This window comes from Macaca fascicularis, chromosome 9 (assembly GCF_037993035.2).
Source record: "Macaca fascicularis isolate 582-1 chromosome 9, T2T-MFA8v1.1".
Lineage (NCBI taxonomy): Eukaryota > Metazoa > Chordata > Mammalia > Primates > Cercopithecidae > Macaca > Macaca fascicularis.
Genome location: NC_088383.1, coordinates 56,706,622 through 56,725,861, shown reverse-complemented (window position 1 = coordinate 56,725,861; position 19,240 = coordinate 56,706,622). Strand labels below are relative to the sequence as shown.

The 19,240-nt window shown below is 46.6% G+C and overlaps 1 protein-coding gene and 1 long non-coding RNA gene across 19 annotated transcripts in view; one reads left to right on the top strand and one right to left on the bottom strand.

Annotated features, from left to right (window-relative positions):
- Positions 1 to 19,240, bottom strand: part of LOC123575473 (uncharacterized) — a 79,195-nt gene that overhangs the window by 59,399 nt on the left and 556 nt on the right. For 4 of the 17 annotated variants that reach the window (XM_074001582.1, XM_074001584.1, XM_074001585.1 and 1 more), the window contains exons 2-4: positions 11,168 to 18,187; positions 10,202 to 10,298; positions 2,468 to 2,557 (exon numbers count right to left, since the gene is read on the bottom strand). In XM_074001582.1, the coding sequence (XP_073857683.1) occupies positions 2,468 to 2,557; positions 10,202 to 10,237 (126 nt within the window). In that variant the 5' untranslated portion in view covers positions 10,238 to 10,298; positions 11,168 to 18,187. Of the gene's footprint in view, positions 1 to 1,158; positions 1,193 to 2,467; positions 2,558 to 2,776; positions 2,963 to 3,673; positions 4,069 to 10,201; positions 18,188 to 19,240 lie in introns of those variants that run through there. The other 13 variants (XM_065520686.1, XM_065520688.1, XM_065520689.1 and 10 more) reach the window with 11 other exon arrangements.
- On the top strand, positions 12,162 to 19,018 carry LOC135965089 (uncharacterized). Of its 2 annotated transcripts, XR_010577948.2 has the most exons (6): positions 12,162 to 12,250; positions 12,635 to 12,723; positions 14,976 to 15,101; positions 15,570 to 15,675; positions 18,298 to 18,360; positions 18,602 to 19,018. It is a non-coding gene; the product is annotated as an uncharacterized lncRNA (long non-coding RNA). The 2 variants fall into 2 exon arrangements; XR_010577949.2 differs by lacking the exon at positions 18,298 to 18,360.

Here is a 19,240-nt window from a genome sequence, read left to right as displayed (position 1 = left end):
GTGAAACCCCGTCTCTACTAAAAATACAAAAAATCAGCCGGGTGTGGTGGCGGGCACCTGTAATCCCAGCTACTCAGGAGGCTGAGAATGGCGTGAACCTGAGAGGCAGAGCTTGCAGTGAGCCAAGATCGCGCCACTGCACTCCAGCCTGGGTGACACAGTGAGACTCCGTTTCAAAAAAAAAAAAAATAGTGCCCAAGCTCTCCGGGAGACACTGTTCACCATGCAAGGCCTCCTGGATGGAGAAGGGGCCAAGCAAGGGCTCTGTCCTGCTCATTCCTCATTGTGATGTTGACCATAGATTTCAGGACTTCTGATCTCATCCCAGTTCTAGAGAATGCAGGCCTGAGGAATCTCACTAGGGCCCCGCTTAGACCATCTTTGGTGAAAGTGGGAGCTTCCCATGGATGAGCAAATGTGAGTCAGGAACTGCAATGGGGCTGACATTCCTAACCCTAACCCTAACCCTGAACGGAGGATGGGCAATTGAGAGTTAGCGCCCAACAATAGGGTTGACATTCCTAACTCTAACCTTAACCCTAACCCTGAACCAGGGATGGGCAACTGAGGGCAACTGACAATGGGGCTGACATTCGTAACTCTAACTCTAACCCAAACCCTAACCCTAACCCTGAACCAGAGATGGGCAACTGAGAGTCAGCCACTGACAATGGGGTTGACATTCCTAACTCTAACTCTAACTCTCACCCTAACCCTAACCCTAACCCTAGCCCTGAACCAGGGATGGGCAACTGAGAGTCAGCCACTGACAATGAGGTTGACATTCCTAACTCTAACTCTAACTCTAACTCTAACTCTAACTCTAACTCTAACTCTAACTCTAACCCTAATCCTAATCCTAACCCTAACCCTAACCCTAACCCTAGCCCTGAACCAGGGATGGGCAACTGAGAGTCAGTCACTGACAATGGGGTTGACATTCCTAACTCTAACTCTTACTCTAATCCAAACCCTAACCCAAGAAGGACTCTCTTGTGTTGGGCACTCCATCCTTTAACAGGTAGGGCTGCATTTGGGAAAAGTCATCCTGCTAAGCCCCCAGCCCTACACCCAGACCCGACAGCCCCAGACCCCTGACCCTGACTCAGTTTCCTGCTCTGTCTTTACCCTGCTACAGGAAATACCAAATCTACTTACTTAGATTGCCTGGCCTCCTTGACTTTCTGTGCCCCTGAAACAAGAAGACCAAACGCTGGAGAGGCAGCCCCGATGGCTGTGCATGCAGGGACTGAACACTGATCTGCAGACTGGCTGGGGGATGTGGCCTGTCAGCTGCTGTTAAAACAGACAGAATGGGCTAGGGCAGCCAGGACTGGCTCTGGTGGCAGGACTGGGACGGGCCAGGGACTTAGGGTCAGGCTAATCCAATGTGACAGGCTGAGCCTGCACAGCAAGGCTGGGCAGAGCATGGACCCTGAAGGATGGCTTCCTACTCCGGGCAGAGTCCCTGCCATGGCCAGAGCTCTGAGAGCCCTGCCCTGCCCAACCCAGGAGGGGAGGAGGCCAGGCCCATCCATACCCAGAAAAGGCCATGCCCTGGCCTTCCTCTGGCCATGCCCAAACCCTGCTCCCCGTCTGGGTCATCTGCCACAGTCCTCCCCAATAGACTTGCTTTTTACCACCTCACACCCACTCCAGTCTCTCTGCCAAACCCACAGCGCAGGGCACACAGATCCAAGCCTCCCCCAGCTCAAGATGTGGCAGCCCACCTTGTATTCCCTCGAAGCTGCAAGTGTAGTCCAGGCCCCCATCCAGTCCTCAGTGTCCTCACCTCTCCTGTGCTTCACCTTATCTGGGCCAAGTTCTGGGCATGTGCCCTCACCTCCCGCCAAACAGGAAGTCTGCAGTGCCCCCTGCTGGGCCTGGGCACCTTGCTAGGCCACCTCAAGCCACCTGAGCTTGCTCCTCCTACCTCTCTTCAGTTTCCCAGCCTGGCCTGGAGCTCAGAACCCCACTCAGGGACTCCCCTGTCTGGTCCTGCCAGCATCCCTGCGCTAAAGCCCCAGGAATCTCACCACCGGCTCTGACCCTGTCTCCCTCCCGCACTGGCCAGGGCAGGGGGAACAGGCACAGAGCAGCAGCCCGCACAGGTGTGTGTTCACAGGACGCCCCCACCCCTCCGCCAGCCCCTGCACCCCGGGAATCCTCACAGCCACCTCCCAGAGAAGGAGGCAGGGCAGAGAGAGGGCAGGGGAGTGTGAAGTGGGGGAGGCCGAGAACTGGAGCACAGGGGCCTGCAGGTAACCTTGCAGCCACGGGTAGAAGGATGCAGGGGAGCCGGGGCTAAGGTCAGGTGGGTACTGTGAGTTGCCCTGTCCGGCCTGCCCTGTGTGCTGTCAGGCTCCCAATCAAGGTCTCCGGGGATCCCTCAGCTCCCTGGAGCTCCCTGGAGCTCCCTCTGGCTCAGCTCATCAGGCCTCCCTTTGGGGCTCAAAGCAGCACTCACTTGTCTGAGGTGAGCAGCAAGACGGTGTTGCCGTCCATGGAGTAGGTGACGAAGGACATCCGCATATTTGGTCTGAGACGGAATCAAGTGCTGGTGAAAAGCCGGAGGCACCGGCTCAGAAGCTGGAGCGAATGATGCCAATTCCCCACCTCCCACCCCAACTCTGTTATGAATTCCCTGTTATGATTGACAGGAGGCTTGACACGGTGACTTTGTGACCTGCTGCTCTTCCCAATATCCTGCATGATGACAACGCTAGGGGGAGGCACAGGACCTTTGGAGGGGCTACAAGAGGAAGCCTCCATTTACCTTATAACAGCCCTCGCGGTGTCCCTTAAAACTCCCAGACCCTGCCGTTTGTTCACTGGAAGAGTTAGCCCAGGTGACTTAGGTGAGGACATTGCTGTGGGTGAGGAGGTCAAGGATTGGGAGGTCAGAGTGTTGGCAGTGAGAGGTCATTTGTGTGACACTGAAGTCTCCCAGGGGATAGCCGATCTGGAAGGAGATGGAAACTGCAGTGTTGCCAGAGTCCTTGTGAATGAGGGACATTCTGGTTCTTTACTGCTGTGCACCAGACCCCCCTCATTTAGGGACACGGAACAGGCCCATTTTATTACGCTCACAGGTTCTGAGGATCAGGCACTCAGGGCAGAGTAGGGAGGGCTTCCTCATGTCTGGGGCCCCAGATGGGAAGGCTTGAGCAGCCCGACAAGACTTGAAGGATTGGGCACTAGAATTATCTGGAGGCTGCTCCACTCACAAGTGTGGCTCCTGGGCAGGAGGGCTCAAAAGCTGGGCTCAGCTGGAACTGTGAATGGAGACCCTGCATGGAGCCTCTCCGTGTGACCTGGGCTTCCTCCCAGCATGGCAGCTTCAGGATACTTGGGCTTTTACAGATGGCCCAGAGTTCCAAGAGTGAGTATTTCCAGTGAGCAAGGCAGTAATTGTAGAGCCTTTTATGATATCACTTTGGAAGTCACACAGTGTCACTTCCACTGTACTCTATTGGTCCAAGCAGTCACAGCTGCCCAGAGTCAGTGGGAGGAACACAGGCCCCCTCTCTAGGGCAGGAGTGTGGACGAGTTCACATTCCAGTGTCAAAACTGCTATATGACCAATGCTTTGAATGGCAGAGACATTAGTGTGTGGAAAAATGTGGACACTGATGATGGGATTCAAGTTGGACTCAGAAAAGTTAGACTGTGATAGAAACACCTTAATTTTATTTTCTTCATTTTTGTATGCAGAAGTGATATATGATTTAAAATTCTTCTTCAATAAGTCTAAAATAGATCTTTCAACATATTTAACACAAAAATTACAAGTGACAGCCAGGCAGGGTGGCTCATGCCTGTAATCTCAGCACTTGGGAGGCTGAGGCCAGCAGATGACTTGAGGTCAGGATTTTGAGAGCTGCCTGGCCAGCATGGTGAAACCCATCTCTACTAAAAATACAAAAATTAGCCAGGCGTGGTGGTGCACATCTGTAGTCTCAACTACTCAGGAGGCTGAGGCAGAAGAATCACTTGAATCTGGAAGGCGGAGGCTGTAGATTGCGAGATTGCATCATTGCATTCCAGCATTCCTGAGTGAGACTCTTCCTCAAAAAAAAAAAAAAAAAAAAAAAAAATTACAAGTGATAAAAAGCTCTGGGTTAGTGGACTTTGGGGGGTTTTGTCTTGCTTTGGAGTGGTGTTTAAAATAACGGATTATTTTAAATAAGTGGTATTTTAGAATGGGTAAAGTTGGTGTAATTCCTCCGAAAGCATATTAGGTTTTCTTGCTTCATATCCTTCATGACTCTTCGTAGTGCCATATTTTAGATTTTTTATTTCTAATTATTTTTTGATGTCTAATCAATAGATAAAAGTATTGTCTTAATTTGCAGTTTCCTAATTACTAAAGGATTGTTCATCTGTTCACATGATTTTGGGTGATTCATGTTCCCTCCTTTGCGAAGTGCCCACTCATGCCTGTGTGTCCATTCTTAATTTAGGTGTTTGTCTTTTGCCTATTGATTCATTCACATTCTTTAAATTCTGAATACTAATCCTTTATCAATTGTTGCAAATATCTTCTTGCATGGTGTGGCTTGTTTTTTCACTCTATTTGTTGTCTCTTAGTAAAGCAAAAGCTGTTCATTTTAATCCAGTTGTTTGTCATTTTCTTTTTCTTTTGTTTTTTTTTGTTGTTGGTGGTGGTGGTGGTGGTGGTGGGTTGCTTGTTTGTTTGTTTGCTTTGTTTTGTTTTGAGACAGAGTCTCACTCTGCTGCCCAGGCTAGAGTGCAGTGGTGTGATCTCAGCTTACTGCAACCTCTGCCTCCCAGGTTCAAGCAATTCTCTGCCTCAGACTCCCAAGTAACTGGAATTACAAGCCCAGCTAATTTTTGTATTTTTAGTAGAGATGGGGTTTACCATCTTGGCCAGGCTTGTCTTGAACTCCTGACCTCGTGATCAACCCGCCTCGGCCTCCCAAAGTGCTTGTCATTTTCTTAAACTTTAAGATTTGCTCTATTTTGAATCTTAAGAATTTCTTCCCTGTTACAGGTGAAATATATTTTATTTTACAAGTTTTAAAGATTTGCCTTTCACATTGAAGTCTTGATTCTACCTAGAATTAATTTATAAGTGTGATTTGTGCCAGATATTTGATTTCATTTTTTGCCATGTAGATAACAAATTGTCCCAACAATTCTATTTTTTCCCCATTGATCTTGTCACTACTTGTGTTTCAAGTTCCATATATATTTGAATCTGTTTTTATTAATTTATTTTGAGATGGAGTCTCTCTCTGTTGCCCAGGCTGTGTAGTGCAGTGGCACCATCTCAGCTCACTGCAACCTCCGCTTCCCAGGTTCAAGTGATTATAATGCCTCAGTGTCCCAAGTAGCTGGGATTATAGGCACTAAGATGTGCAGTGTTCCCTTGGGAACCTGGGATGGCTACGTGGGAGAATGATATATATACATGAGAAATATAGTTTGTGCTTTTCAGATGATTAAATGGGGAGAGGGAAGGGGGTAACCGGAAGATAACCTAGACTCATCTAACACATACACACAGTTCTTCACATACACACTGTGCCTGGCTAATTTTTGTATTTTTATTACAGACTAGGTTTCTCCATGTTGGCCAGACTGCCAACCTCTTTATCTATTGACTTGTATTGACAGCATCCATACCACACTATCTTAATGACTATGTGGGGGAAGACTGTATTACCATTCATCACTGTCCCTTTCCATTTAAGGGAAGTACTGTGCTCCCTGCCATGTTCGTGGCAGGTTTTGATTGACCAGTGGAAAGTTAACAGAAGTAATGTGTGCCACTTCTGGACAGAAAATGTTTAAGAGTCTAGGTATGACTCAGGTGGCCCCAACAGCCTGGTGCCTGAGCAACTAGGATGTGCAGCGTTCCCTTGGGAACGTGGCGTGGATACATGGGAGAATGACATATACACATGAGAAATATAGTTTGTGCCTTTCAGATGATTAAATGGGGAGAGGGAAGGGGGTAACCAGAAGATAACCTAGACTCATCTGACACATACACAAAGTTCTACAGCAAGTCTTCACACAATACGGTCAATCATCCACCATTTTTACTTCTGGTAATTGTTGGCTATTTGCTCTTTGACATAAATTTTAGAATCAGCTCATCAAGCCTCCTCTCTCCCAAAAACTTCTTAATGTTTGATTACAATAACACTAAATGTATGGATTCATTTGGAAGAAACAGGTCTGCAGTAAGAGTTGTCCTATCAGTGAATATGACACATGGCACATGTCCGTTTACACAGGTCTCTTCCAATGCCTTTCATATAAATTCCCCTACAAAGATCTTGACCTCATTGGTCCAGTGCATTCCCAAAATACGCTACATTTTACTACTATTGTAAATGATAATTTAAAAGTTTTTAAACTGTGTATCATATACAGAAATGTAATTACATGTTTATATATTGACCCACCTTGCTAAACTGTCTTCTATGAATTTATCTGTAGATTCATTTTGATTTCTTGTAAAATATAATTTTTTTAAAAAAAAGAATAAGCATTGTGCTGACTAGTTCTCCAATCCAATGTTGACTAGTGATGGAGGCACTCTTGATTTTAAATAGAATGTTTCTAACATCACAATTAACAATGATATTCATTGAAAGCTTTTGGTAGAAATTCTTTATCAGATTAGAAAGTTTCTCTACTAATCTTGGTTTGCTACAAGTCACAAACAAGTGTTGAATGTTATCTAAATGCTTTTTCTGGTATTTTGTGATGAACATGTGTTTCTGTCCAGCAATCTGAATTTAGTATGTTTAGATACATTAATGCATGCAAAACCAATTTTAAAATGTTATAAATAAACCTCACTTGGCCATGATATTTTAAAACATGCTAGAGTTTAGTCATAATTTAGAACTTTTTGTTTATTTATGATCATGAGAGAGATGGGTCCATACTTTCCGATTTCTGTGCTGTCCTTATCTGTTTTTGGTATTAGGTCATAGGAGACATAAAATGCACCTGGAGGTTAGCTCTTTCTCCTAGGAAAGACTTCGAACATGATAAATATAATCTGCTCTTTGAATATCTGGTATGATATCATCCTTGTGTTTTCTTTTGGGAAGACTTTTAAATGATATAATTTAATACTTCCTGGATGTTATGAATTCGGTCTCCCCCAAAATGTGTATGTTGAAGCCCTAACCAGTTGATGTGACTGTATTAGGACATAGGGGCCTTAAGGAGGTAATTAAGGTTAAATGAGGTCATAAGAGTAAGGCCTTAATCAAATAGGACTGATGTACTTACAAGAAGAGAAAGAGACACCAGAGTTTTCTCTTCAAGCATGCACAGAACAAAGGCCATGTGAAAACTCCATGAGAAGGTCTTTATTTGCAAGCCAAGAAGAGGAGTCTCACCAGAGACCAATCCTGGTGGCACCTTGACCATACTTTCAGCCTCCAGGATTGGTAGTAAATAAATTTTTATTGTTTAAGCCCCCCAGCCTGTGGTATTTTCTTATGACATCCAGAGCAGACTAACATCTATGTATTTTATTGTTATTATTATTATTTTTGAGATGGAGACTCACTTTGTCGCCCAGATTGGAGTGCAGTGGCATGATGCTGGCTCACTACAACCTCTGCTTCCCAGGCTCAAGAGATTCTCCTGCCTCAGCCCCCAGAGTAGCTGAGATTACAGGGGCACACCACCAGGCCTGGTTAATTTTTGTATTTTTAGTAGAGACAGGGTTTCACTATGTTGTCCAGGCTGGTCTTAAACTCCTAACCTCAAGTGATAAGCCCACCTTGGATCCCAAAGTTCTGGGATTACAGCCATGAGCCATCATGCCCAGCCCTAACACTTATTTAGTGTTTCTATTTCTGCCAATTCATATGACATATTTTTCTAGGAATTTGAACATTTATTAGTATGCCTTGTTATAAGATTGTTCAGAATGTTTAATTCTTATATTTCTGCTCTATCTACAGATACATCCTTTTAATTCCTATTATTGCTTAGTTGTGCCTTCTCTTTTTCTAGGCATTCCAAACAGGGAGGATATTGTCCCTAAAGGAGTGAAAATTAGCCTTGGGTGGGTCTTACTCTTCTAAAATATAAAGCACAGATATGTATACAGTACATAAAGGGCAATCTAGTATATATGTGGAATCAAAATTTCTTGGGCGTTAGTGGGGAGAGGTTATTAAGAAAAATAAAGCCTAAAACATTTCCCAGGATGGGGAGATTACAATGAAAAACAAAAAAGGATAGGAAGCACTGTCTTGTTTTCTGATCAATTTCACTAGAGTATTGTCTATGTTAGCAAAGCTTTCAAATAACCTTTAGCTTTGTTATTACTCTCTATTGTATTTTTGTTTTCTATTTATAGTTATTTACTTAATATTCTCTACCTTTCACTTTCTTTGGGTTCATTTTGCTACTCTTTTTCTCGTATTTTCATTTGGATTATTAGCTCTTTATTTTCACCCCTCTTTGCTGCAAAATAAACCTAATAGGCCTCAAATTTCCCTCTAAGTTTCTCTTTCACTGAATCTCATAAGTTTTCATATGTAATATTTTATTATAAGTTGATTTTAATATTTTAATTTCAGTGTTGATTTCTACTTTGATACATTCCATTTTCAACTTCCAATTTTATGTGGTTTTAAAAAATTCTTTTTGTCATTGATTTCCAACCTAATCGCATTATAATCAGAGAACATGGTCTGTATGACACTATTTCTTTGAATTTTATTGAGATTTGTTTCAATACATGATTTGGGGGAGGATTCTTTAGAAGACCATTAAAACCAAGTTTATTAATTGTGTTGTTCAAATCTTCTAAATTTTTAGAAACATTGTGTCTACTCGACACATGCGTGTTGAAATTTCTCAAATGCATAGTGGGTTTCACAATTTCTCCTTATAGTTTATGTTTTTTGTTTTATTTTATTAGGCACATGCAAGTTTAGAATTGTTACGGCTGTCTGTAAAACGCAGCTGATTGGGAACTGATCCTCTCAAACCCTGGTCACGCTTTCTCTGTGCTGAAGACTCCCACTTCCTTTTGGTTTCCCCAGCATCCCAACCATATCTCTGTATCTTTTCCCATCCTTTTATGTTAAACTTTTTAATGTCCTTATGTATTAGATGTGTCTCTTTTTGAAAATATATAGCTAGTTTTGTTTTTGTTTTTGTTGTTGTTGTTGCTGTTGTTGTTGTTGTTGAGACATGGTTTCACTCTGTTGCCCGGGCTGGAGCGCAGTGGTGCGATCTTGGGTTACTGCAACCTCCGCCTCCTGGGTTCAAGACATTCTCGTGCCTCAGCCTCCCAAGTACCTGGGACTACAGGTGTGCACCAACACATCCGGTTTCTGTATTTTTTTTTTTTTTTTTGGTGGAGACAGGGATTCACCATGTTGGCTAGGCTGGTCTCGAACTCCTGACCTCGAATGATCCGCCTACCTTGGCCTCCCAAAGTCCTGGGATTACAGGCATGATCCCACAGTGCCCAGCCAATTTCTGTTTAAGAGTCAGGGTCTCACTCTGTTGCCCAAGCTAGAGTGCAGTGGTGCACTCATAGCTCACTATAACCTGGAACTTCTAGGCTCAAGTGATACTCCTGCCTCCCATAGTCTGGTAAGTAGGACTATAGTGTGCGCCACCACACCCGACTAATTTTGTTTTCTGTGGTTTTTTTGTTTTTCTGTTTTGTTTTGTTTGTTTGCTTGTTTGTTTTTGAGAGAAAGGTTCTTGCTATGTTGCAAAGACTGGCCTCAAGCAATCCTCCCACATCTGCCTCCCAGAGCTATGGGATTACAGGCATAAGCCACGGTGCTGGATTGGATTTTAGCAGACAAATTCTGACTTTAAATGGCAAGTTGAGTACATTGTGGGGAGCACAAAACTGCACCAATCAGATCTCTGACTCTGGGGAGTATGACTGGGGGAAGGGAGTGTTTTGGAAATCCACTCTCTATCAGTGGACCACCACATTCACAGAAAGACCACACCCCTCACAGGCTTCTTCCAGCCAGAGGCCAGCAGGGATATGAAGGTAGGCCCATGCCTAGGAAATCTCAGACTCCTCAGATGGCTCAAGGTCTCCCCAGCTGCTTGGATAAACTTTCCTGAAACTGGTCTCCACTCTGAAATTATTCTTTCCTTTTATTTTCAGAAAACTCCCCATATTGGTGATGGTCATTATTTTCCGTATCTAGCCACTCACCTTAATCAGCGTGTTCCCAGCTTCTTTGCTCACCATCGTTTCTTGAACTCCACTCTTCCAAGTTGTTTCCTTCTTTCTGAAATATACATTCTTGCTCCTTTCATCAAGGTTGTACAGGTTAGAAACTCACACTCTGCACATCTGACAATACCTTCATTTTGTGCTCACACTTTGTATTCCAGATAGATACAGAATTCTATTTTTGAGACACCCAAGGACATATCACTGGTGGCTGTGGCAACTTTATCATCTGTTTCACTGCCAGTCTTTCCTGGGAAATCTGTGTTTTGAGCTTGGTGACTTTCAAATTGTTTAATTTGTCTTTGATGTTCTGCATTTCGGATTTGATGTCTCTCTCTATTCCTCAATGTTATCTCTTCCATAAAAGTAAAGTTTTGCTTTAGCACTGTCAGAGGTAGTCAAACCAGAGTGACTCCATTTTGAGTGAGGGCTAGGAAAATGAGTCTGGGACTTGCTGGGCTGCATTCTCAGAAAGCTAGGCATTCCTAGCCTCTAGATGTTCACAGTTAAGGGAACAAATTAACAAAGTTTACTAAACAGATCCAGACTTGGGAGTGTCCAGATATCCCAGTATCTGGAGAACAAAGGCATTCCTAATTTTGCTTTAAAGATAATATTGATTCTTGCAAAATATAGTAATTAAGAAAATTAATCCTTTATCACAAACTCTTTTGCAGAGCACATCTACCCACCTACACAAGCATTGTACCTAGGATGGGGGCTTTCCACCTTTTGCTTTCAGGAACGTCCCACTCTATGGAGTAGCTTTTACTTTCTTAATAAACTTGCTTTTGCTTTGCACTGCAGACTCACCCTGAATTATTTTTTGTGTAAGATTCAAGAACCCTCTCTTGGGGTTTAGATGGGGACCCCTTTCCTGTAACAGGACCATCTCTAAGGTTTCGATGTATGTTCTGAACCCAACTTCCCCCTCCTCAGACTTACCTTTGTTCTTGAGGATCTCATCTTTGCAACAGACCCTCCAAAGCCTCGGAGAGAAACTTGGCGCTTCCTCACGGTATCTCCGCGCACCCACTCACCCCTACGACGTCAGAACACCCACTGAGTGACGGAATTAATGAATGAGGGAGCAGGGACTCGGGGTGGTTTCCCTTTCAGAACTTCAAGAATTCTCCCTTCTCCAAACGAAGCTGCTTTGCACCCTGGGCTCAAGCAAGGTAACCCATGCACACTTGCCTGCAACAGCACCAAGAACTGCAATTACCTGAGACTCTACCCCATCTACCCTCACGCCCCACTGCAGGGGAAACCCCAGGTCCTCCAAATCCCAGCGCAGTCTCCACCCACCCACGGTCATTCAGTCCAGACCATGCCCTTCTGCCCTGGCCCCCTCCCACCCTCCAGGGGCAGTTAAGTCCCCCGACATCTCTATGTTCTAAGGGTCGCGGAGCCCCCCTTCCTGGCAAAGTGCTGAGCGGTCACAGCAGGGGCCAGGGAAGCGGAGGCGTCGGGACGCTCCCGGAGGAGCTGGGCTACTTGGGCGCTGGGGAGGTGCCGCTCGCGGGGCCTCCAGGTCGCGCGGGAAGGGAGGGCCGGGAGGCCACGGGGTCCTCGGCGAAGAGGGAGCCACAGACACGGGGCGCGTCGCCGCGGCCCCCCTGGCCCAGGAGTGAGAGGTCGGGGAGCCTAGAGCCAGAGGGCGGCAGCGAGAGCTGGAGCCGCCTTCAAAGGACGCCCTCGCCCTCCCGCAGGCGCCGGCGCCCGGCCCAGTCAGAGCCAGCAGAGGGCGGTCCGCGGAGCTGAGCCCGGGGAGGGCTGGGCTGCCCAGCTGATCAGAGGCATTCTCCCGGGTTGCGGGTTCTCTGGCCTGCAGCACCCTCCCGCGCCGGGGCCACCCACCCACAAGCCCTGCCCGGAAGGCGTGTGCAGCCAGGAAGGCGGGGCCTGGTGCCCTCAGGGCTCTGGCGCCAAGTTCAGAGCCGCGAGCTGGGCCCTTGGCGGTGGCGGCCGCGTAGGCATCTCCCTCCCTGCGCGCCGCCTGACAGCCTGGGAGAGAAGCGCCCTCAGGTGGGCCAAGACCTGGAGCAAGCGGGAGCGGTCAGCGGGGTCCATCTCATTTCCCCCGCCTTTCCCCAGGGTAGCGCCCTTGAGTCCTGACCTTGACTGTGGGGTCCTTCCCTTCCCTCTGTCGCCAGCTTCCTCCCGCATTCTCCCAGGTCCTCTCTGAGTCCTATTTCTGTTCCTGTCCCCTGCCTTTCTACCTCTTGTCTCCTTGTCCCATCCCGTTTCTTTCTCCTCTCATCTCTCCCTTTTTCTTGTGTCTGCTTTATTGGCTATTTCCTTGTCTTGTCTCTTCCCTCTCTCTCCCCCTCACTCTCTCTTTCATTCTCCCTATCCAACGCTCATTTTTTGCAAGCAAGAATTCTCCTTTTGATTTATTTTTTCTTCTAGGGAGACATGTTGGGCTGCGTTTCTCTTCATCCACCCATCCCTCCGTTCATGACATGCTGCTCCATTATCTTCTTGGGCTTGCTGCTAGGGTAAGAACCATGCATCAGACCCAGATCCTTTCTCCAATAGATTATATCCAAAGATCTGGACATGTAACTTGTTCAGGGGGAAAATACACAGATGATCAAATTATAAATCTCTGACTTTTCAGAGTTACCCGAAAGAAAACATCTGGTTTTAGAGTCACAGCTTGATTGCATTCTTTCCTTGACCTTTTGCCTTTCACTAATAGGCACAGACATCGCAGGAGTAAGCTAAGCCTTGCAGAAGCATTTAAAGGAGACTCACACCTTCTGTGCAATGCCAGGTGCAGGGGAGGGAGGGGACAGGATACAGAGCTGGGTTGTGGCAAGACAGTGGGAGTCCAGGGCTTTCAACCTGAAACATTTGAGGGAGCCTGGAAATAAGAAAATAACAGTAAATTTCTAAAATACGTAGTTGCCAATGTCACTGATGTACAGAAATGAAGTTACCTAATTACTCCTGAGAGAGACATTAGACATTTTATAACAATAATTTTGGCATTTGAAATTAATGTTTTTGTGTACATCAGGAGGACCAAGATAAAAATATTTTACATTAATATGAAAACTTGTCTTAGATGCATACTAAATGAAAAAAAATCTAGAAAACCAAGTCAGATTCATTTATGAGGGATAAAAGAGAAGAATTATACATCAAGGCATTTTTTGCTGCTGCTTGTTAAAAAATGTAATCTTGTCAGAGAGATGTGGTTTCATTTTTAATGAGTTTTTATGATATATGTGTCTGTATATTCAAACACATACCATACATATATTTGTGTGTGTGTATATGTGTGTGTGTGTGTGTGTGTATATATCTTGTTAATAACCAGCTAAAGCTTGAAGTTGGGATTCTTAGAAATAATTTAACCTGATGATGGAGTTTATTGTGATCGTTGAGCTAATTTAACTTTTCAGTTGATGCAGAAAAGGAAATATGGTCATAGAGAAATCACACAGAAATGAACAGAGATTAAATATTATGGAAGTAGATTAAAGTGTGTTTAATGAAAGAATTTGCTCACTTTAGATCAAAGAGTGTTGGACAAAATCATAGGTCTGTGCATGGAACTTTGATTTATGAGACTTTTTCTGGAATAAAGAGTTAAATTCCCTTTTAAATCATCTAATCGCTGACCTCCAACATATCAAAATTTTAGGGAAAGGGGTATACTTTTCAAATAATTTTAATCATCGTATCTGCTTGGCTTAGCAGATTTCTTTTCAGAAATTCAGTGGGTGGCACATTTGGTAAAGATTTAATCACATCTTTTTTTTTTTTTTTTTTTAAACTACAAGGTTAAGTCTTGGGCTTCAGTACTTTTATCCTAGGGTGATGCTATCGTAGGAACCTGGGAAGGTCGGAAGGTGTAGCTGAAGTAAAATCACGGACTTTTTCCTTGAAGGCTGCCAGTGGAATTGGGACCACCATCTTGGGCTCCACCTTTATTCTCTAGTTGTATTAGGAAGAGAGCTGCTGTTCCTGTGCTCTTGCTGCCTGGCATGCGCAGAGCCCTGCTGAGTCCTGTCAGTGAGCCCCTGAAGTGAAGATCACCGTTCCTGTTTTACTTATCAGGAGATGGAGGCCTAGAGTGGTTGCCTGAGGTCAGGCAGGTAGCGAGTTGCAGGGCTGACTTAGAACACAAGTTATGCCCTGGAGGCAGAGCACCGAGGGCTAACTCAGTCCCATTATGTGACTTCCATGTTGCTTCAGCCTCAGCACATATTATGTCTGATATATCACTCCACACTGCACAACTCATTGCCTGTTGGCGTTGTTGGGCCATAGGCAATGAGTACTTGCTGTTGCTCCCTGTTCTGTGTCCTGGCCATCTTCAGCCATGTACATGGCAGACTCTCAATCCGCACAGCAGGGCCCCTTGAAGCACCGGATCTGCCTTCTGCTTTCACTGGCCCTGCTTCTGCACAGTCTTGGGCATCTGAGTGGGTGATGGGATCGCATCCACCCCTATGAGGGTCCATGTGGCCAAGCTGTGTTGTACTAGGGCCGCCCTCACTGCAGGACTGGGGGCTGCCTTATCCTGGGACTCCTGCACTTGGCTTTGCTGGAATACAGCAGGCATTGCTGCTAGAAGGGTCCAGGCATAGCTGGCCACAGAGCCTACAGGGGCTGGCCAGGAAGTGCTCATCTCCCCAGCACCACCAGCCAGCCTCTGGAAAAGCCTGGATCACCTTCAGTGTTTAGTTTCTTCAATATGCCAGAGCCAGGAGGATAACAGGTGTATTCCCTTTCTTAGGAAACCCCAGGACCTTATAATCCATAGGCAGAAGAGACCCATAGATGATTGTCCTCTGGAATCTTCCAAAAGAGTCTGGGAAGCTTCTCCAGAGACTGGGGACACCAAAGGATTGGAAGACAGGAGGTATTCTCTGCTCTTGTTTTAGCTGAAGAGAAAGGTAGATGCAGCAAAGCACTCGGTGGGGGGTCAGGGGTATATGGCGTCTTTGAATAAGATCTGGTGCCTGACCTGCAGCTCAGAACAGCTGGAGGCTGGCCAGTTGGCTTGGGGCGGGTGCCTTCAGACATCTCAGGAAAAAGAGGTTATCCAGCTGTTTGCCAAGAGTTCTTTCTTCTGTAGTTGGAGCGGGAAGAGGAAAAATGCCCAGGCCATTTGGTCATTCATTAAACATTGTTGGTCACTGGTCCCTGAGAGCTCAGGAGTGATGGGAAAGCCTCCATGGAGTGGACTCTATCCCTTTGCACTCAGTGTGATAAGAACTGATCCCCCTAACATTTACTGAGCCAGGCTCCTTAGCACTTTGACTATACTAATCAATCTAATCTTTCCAACAATCCAGTGAAGAGAGAGCCAAGGTGACCCTCTTTACAGGTGAGACAGCAGAGGCATGGCGATGATCCACACTTTGCCCAAGGTCACAGGTTGGATACAGCAGAGCTGGATTGGAGTCTCGGTTACCTGGAACAACCTGGTTAAGGTATAATGTGGGAGAATGTGGCCAGTGGTTCCCAGATGAGTGAATGATCAGTACGCAGTCAGGGCCCAGGGGATGGGTGATAAACCAAGAACCACGAGCTTTTAACATGGTGGGGCTGGTGAGACTTCATCTCCCAGGCTGCAACACCTGCTGAGTTGGGTAATAGCGGACCCCGATTTGTGGCCCATGTGGGTTGGGAGCCTTGGGGAGGTGTGCTCTGTGTTGGTGGAGAAGGCGAGGCATGGTTAGATCCCCTGTAGACTTGGGGAGCTCAGTTTCAGAAAGTTTCAAAGATCATCACTTGATTTCCTGTGATCTGGGGGCTCTCAAAGCAGTGGGGGAGACCCGGAATTAATCTGGTTCTTCCAAGTAGGAAGGATGTGGGGTGGTAATGAGAGATGTCTGTGTGGTTCAGAGGGAGGTCTTGCTGAGGTCAGAGGGACGAGAGCCAAGAGGAGCCCTTCCCAGGACACTCACAATGACAGAGTGACGAGGGTCAGTAAAGAGTGTCAGGGGGCAAGAGCCCAGGCATGAGCTGAGCCTAATGAGGAGAGCTGACGACCACAAAGCATCTTTTCATATCATGTTCAGAGCAAGGAGAACAAGGGCTTCATAGATCCATCGCCGTCTAGGGCAGCTGGTGTCTTTGAAGGGGAGGAAGGTGCAGCTGCACTGTGCCCACAGTGGTCTGGACAGAGGAGGATCTGCAGGTGCAAAGGGCGCAGGCGGGTCCCTGGAGGAAAGCAGGAGCCAGGCAGCGCTGGGCTGCTGTGTGTGCTCAGGGCCCTGACCCAGAGAACGCCCTGGCCAGGGCATGGTGTGACCTGGAATGAGATCTGAGGTGCTGTGGGAGAGGCATTGGGGATGAAGCCTGGAGGTGGGTGAGACTCAAATCTGATGTTGACCCTGGGAATGATCCTAGAGTAAGCGGAAGGCTGTGAGTCTGTAGGCAAGGGAGAGACGGACATGAGGGGAAGCCAGACTCATGTCATTTTCCACCTTGAGGGACTTTGATCTGGCCCTTGTTCTGTTGGGGTTCTGGAGGACATCCTGTGCCCTGGCCTCTCTGACCTTACTCCATATGGTGCTGATGCAGCAACAGCAGTGACCCTCGCGGGTCCTGGGTGGGATGAAAGGTCCCCAGATAGTTCCTCATTTTCTCTCCTCCTTTTCTTCCTCGTTGCTATTATTATGTCTCCCCTTCCTTTTTTCATCTTCCCTCGCTTTCTCATCATTACGTATTCATCTTCTCCTTTGCTCTCTCCTCCTCCTCCTCATTCTTCTTACTCAGATCTGGATGTTAGCATTGGAGTGTGAAGCTGGGTGGGGTACCTAAATCAGCAGTTGGCAGTGACCAAATCCACGATGGTCTCTAAAAGCTGGGATGCTGCCCTGAGTTTATCAGGATGACATTTTTCAGGTTGAAGATAAATTCACTTGGATCAAGACCTCATGTGGTTGTGAAAATTAAATAAAATAAGCTGTAGGAGCATCTGTCATGTAGACACTTACGTAGTCAAAAAATGTTAAGTCTTAATGTTATACGGTGAAGCATCCTGACAGCAAATGTTCTGTCCTGCTGTGACACCTTGTGTCCCCATTTTTAGTGCTGAGAAGAGGGTTGTCACATCCTAACTCTGGGCATGCTGGACAGTTCTCCTGTTCAGGGCGGCATGGCTGTGGTTGGCAAACTTTGTCTCAGCCATGAAGGCAGCCCAGCGGGGCGCCTGCGGAGGTGGTGCCGGGTGCAGCAGAACCAGAAGGATGACACAGGCAGGCTGCTGTACCTAGGAACAATACTAGCTATACTGGGGAGATGTGTGTGCGTGTGTGTGTGTGTGTGTGTGTGTGAAAAAGAGTAAGCATGAGTTTGCAAGCCCGTGTAAGGGAGTGCATGTGTGTATTTGAATATGTGTGATTGCATGTGTGTGAATGTGTATGCATATGTGTGTAAATTTGTGTGTGTGCGGGTGAGTTTATGTGTCTCTGAGTATATGTATACATGTGTGTATGTGTGAGTGCATGTGTGTCACTGTGTGTGTGTCTGTATATGTGACGGTATGTGTGAGTGTATGTGTGTGAGTGTGTATGTCTCTCTGTGGGAGCTCATGGAAGCTCAGCAATGGGGCTTCAAGCAGACCAGTTTTTCTTGGAGAAAGGGGGAGAACTGGCTTCATCCAACTAGTCGTACATGTGTAGGTCTGGGATGGACTGGAGAGACAACTTAGCCCGAGCCCATTTTACAGATGGAAAGCTGAGGCTCAGAGAGGTTGAGCGCTTTGTTCAGGGTCATTGAGAGGAGTGACGTTTCTGTATCTGCCTCTTTGGGAGACAGTGGCTGAAATTCATCTCTGATGTGAGGCACCCCCTCTGAGGAATCTGCTCAGAAAGGGCATGGGAGCTGCAGCACGTGGTTTGCATCCTCTCCATGCAACAAAGGGCCTGGACTTCCAGCAGTCACAGGGTAGTCTGCAGGGCAGGGTAGAGATGTTCCACAGAAGCTGGTCAAAAGCTGGAATATCATTAAAGATCACAATATACCACAACATCAGGTTCAATTATTTCTAAGGAGGCAAAGCAACTACATATTTTAGAAATTTACTGTTTATTTCTCATTTCCAGTCAGTCTCACCCAAAGGTTTCAAGTGCAAAGCCCTGGCCTTCCACCGTCTTCCCATAACCCAGGTCTGTATCCTGTCCCTTCCCTCCCCTGCACCTGGCATTGCACAGAAGGTGTGGGTGGCAATGTCCCCTAAAAGCTTTTGCAAGGCTTAGCTTCCTGCTGTGCCGTCTGTACCTCTGTGAGTAAAGGCAAAATGTCAAGAAAAGGATTCAATTGTCTTGTATCTAAAACCAGGTATTTTCTTTCAGGTGACCCTGAAAATTCAGAGATTCATAATTTGATCATCTATGTATTTTTTCCCAGGAAAGGCACTGAACGGGTTACATGTGCAGATCTTTGGATATAATCTATTGGAGAAAGGATCTGGCTGATGATGCCAGCACCTAGCACAAGCCCTGGATGAGAATAATGGGGCCCTACAAGATGAACAGAGAGAGGGATTGGCGGTGAGGGGAGGGAAGGGATGCAAACAATTATGGCCAAGAAGTCACCTTAGGGGAAAAACCTAAGAAGAATTTTGTCTTGCAGAAGAGAAGGAAGCCTATAGAGAGAGTGGAAGTGGGCGTGAGGGGAGAGGCTGAAAGAGAGACAGAGGGAAAAAGGACAAAGGAGGACAGGAAAATAGCCAATAAGGCAGACACGAGAAAAAGGGAGAGATGAGAGAGAAACAGGAGAGGACAAGGAGACAAGAAGCAGAGAGGCAAGGGACAGGGGCAGCAATGGAATTCAGAGAGGACATGGGAGAGAGCTGGAGGAAGCTGACAGAGGGAAGGGAAGAACACGCCCCGCCGCCGTCAAAGGCAGGACTCAAGAACGCTGCCCTTCGTGGAAGTGAGATGGGGCCCGCTGCCTGCGCCCGCTTGCTCTCAGTCTTGGCCGACCTGAGCGCGCGTCTCTCCCGGGCTCTCAGGCGGCGCACAGGGAGGAGGTGCAGACGCCGCC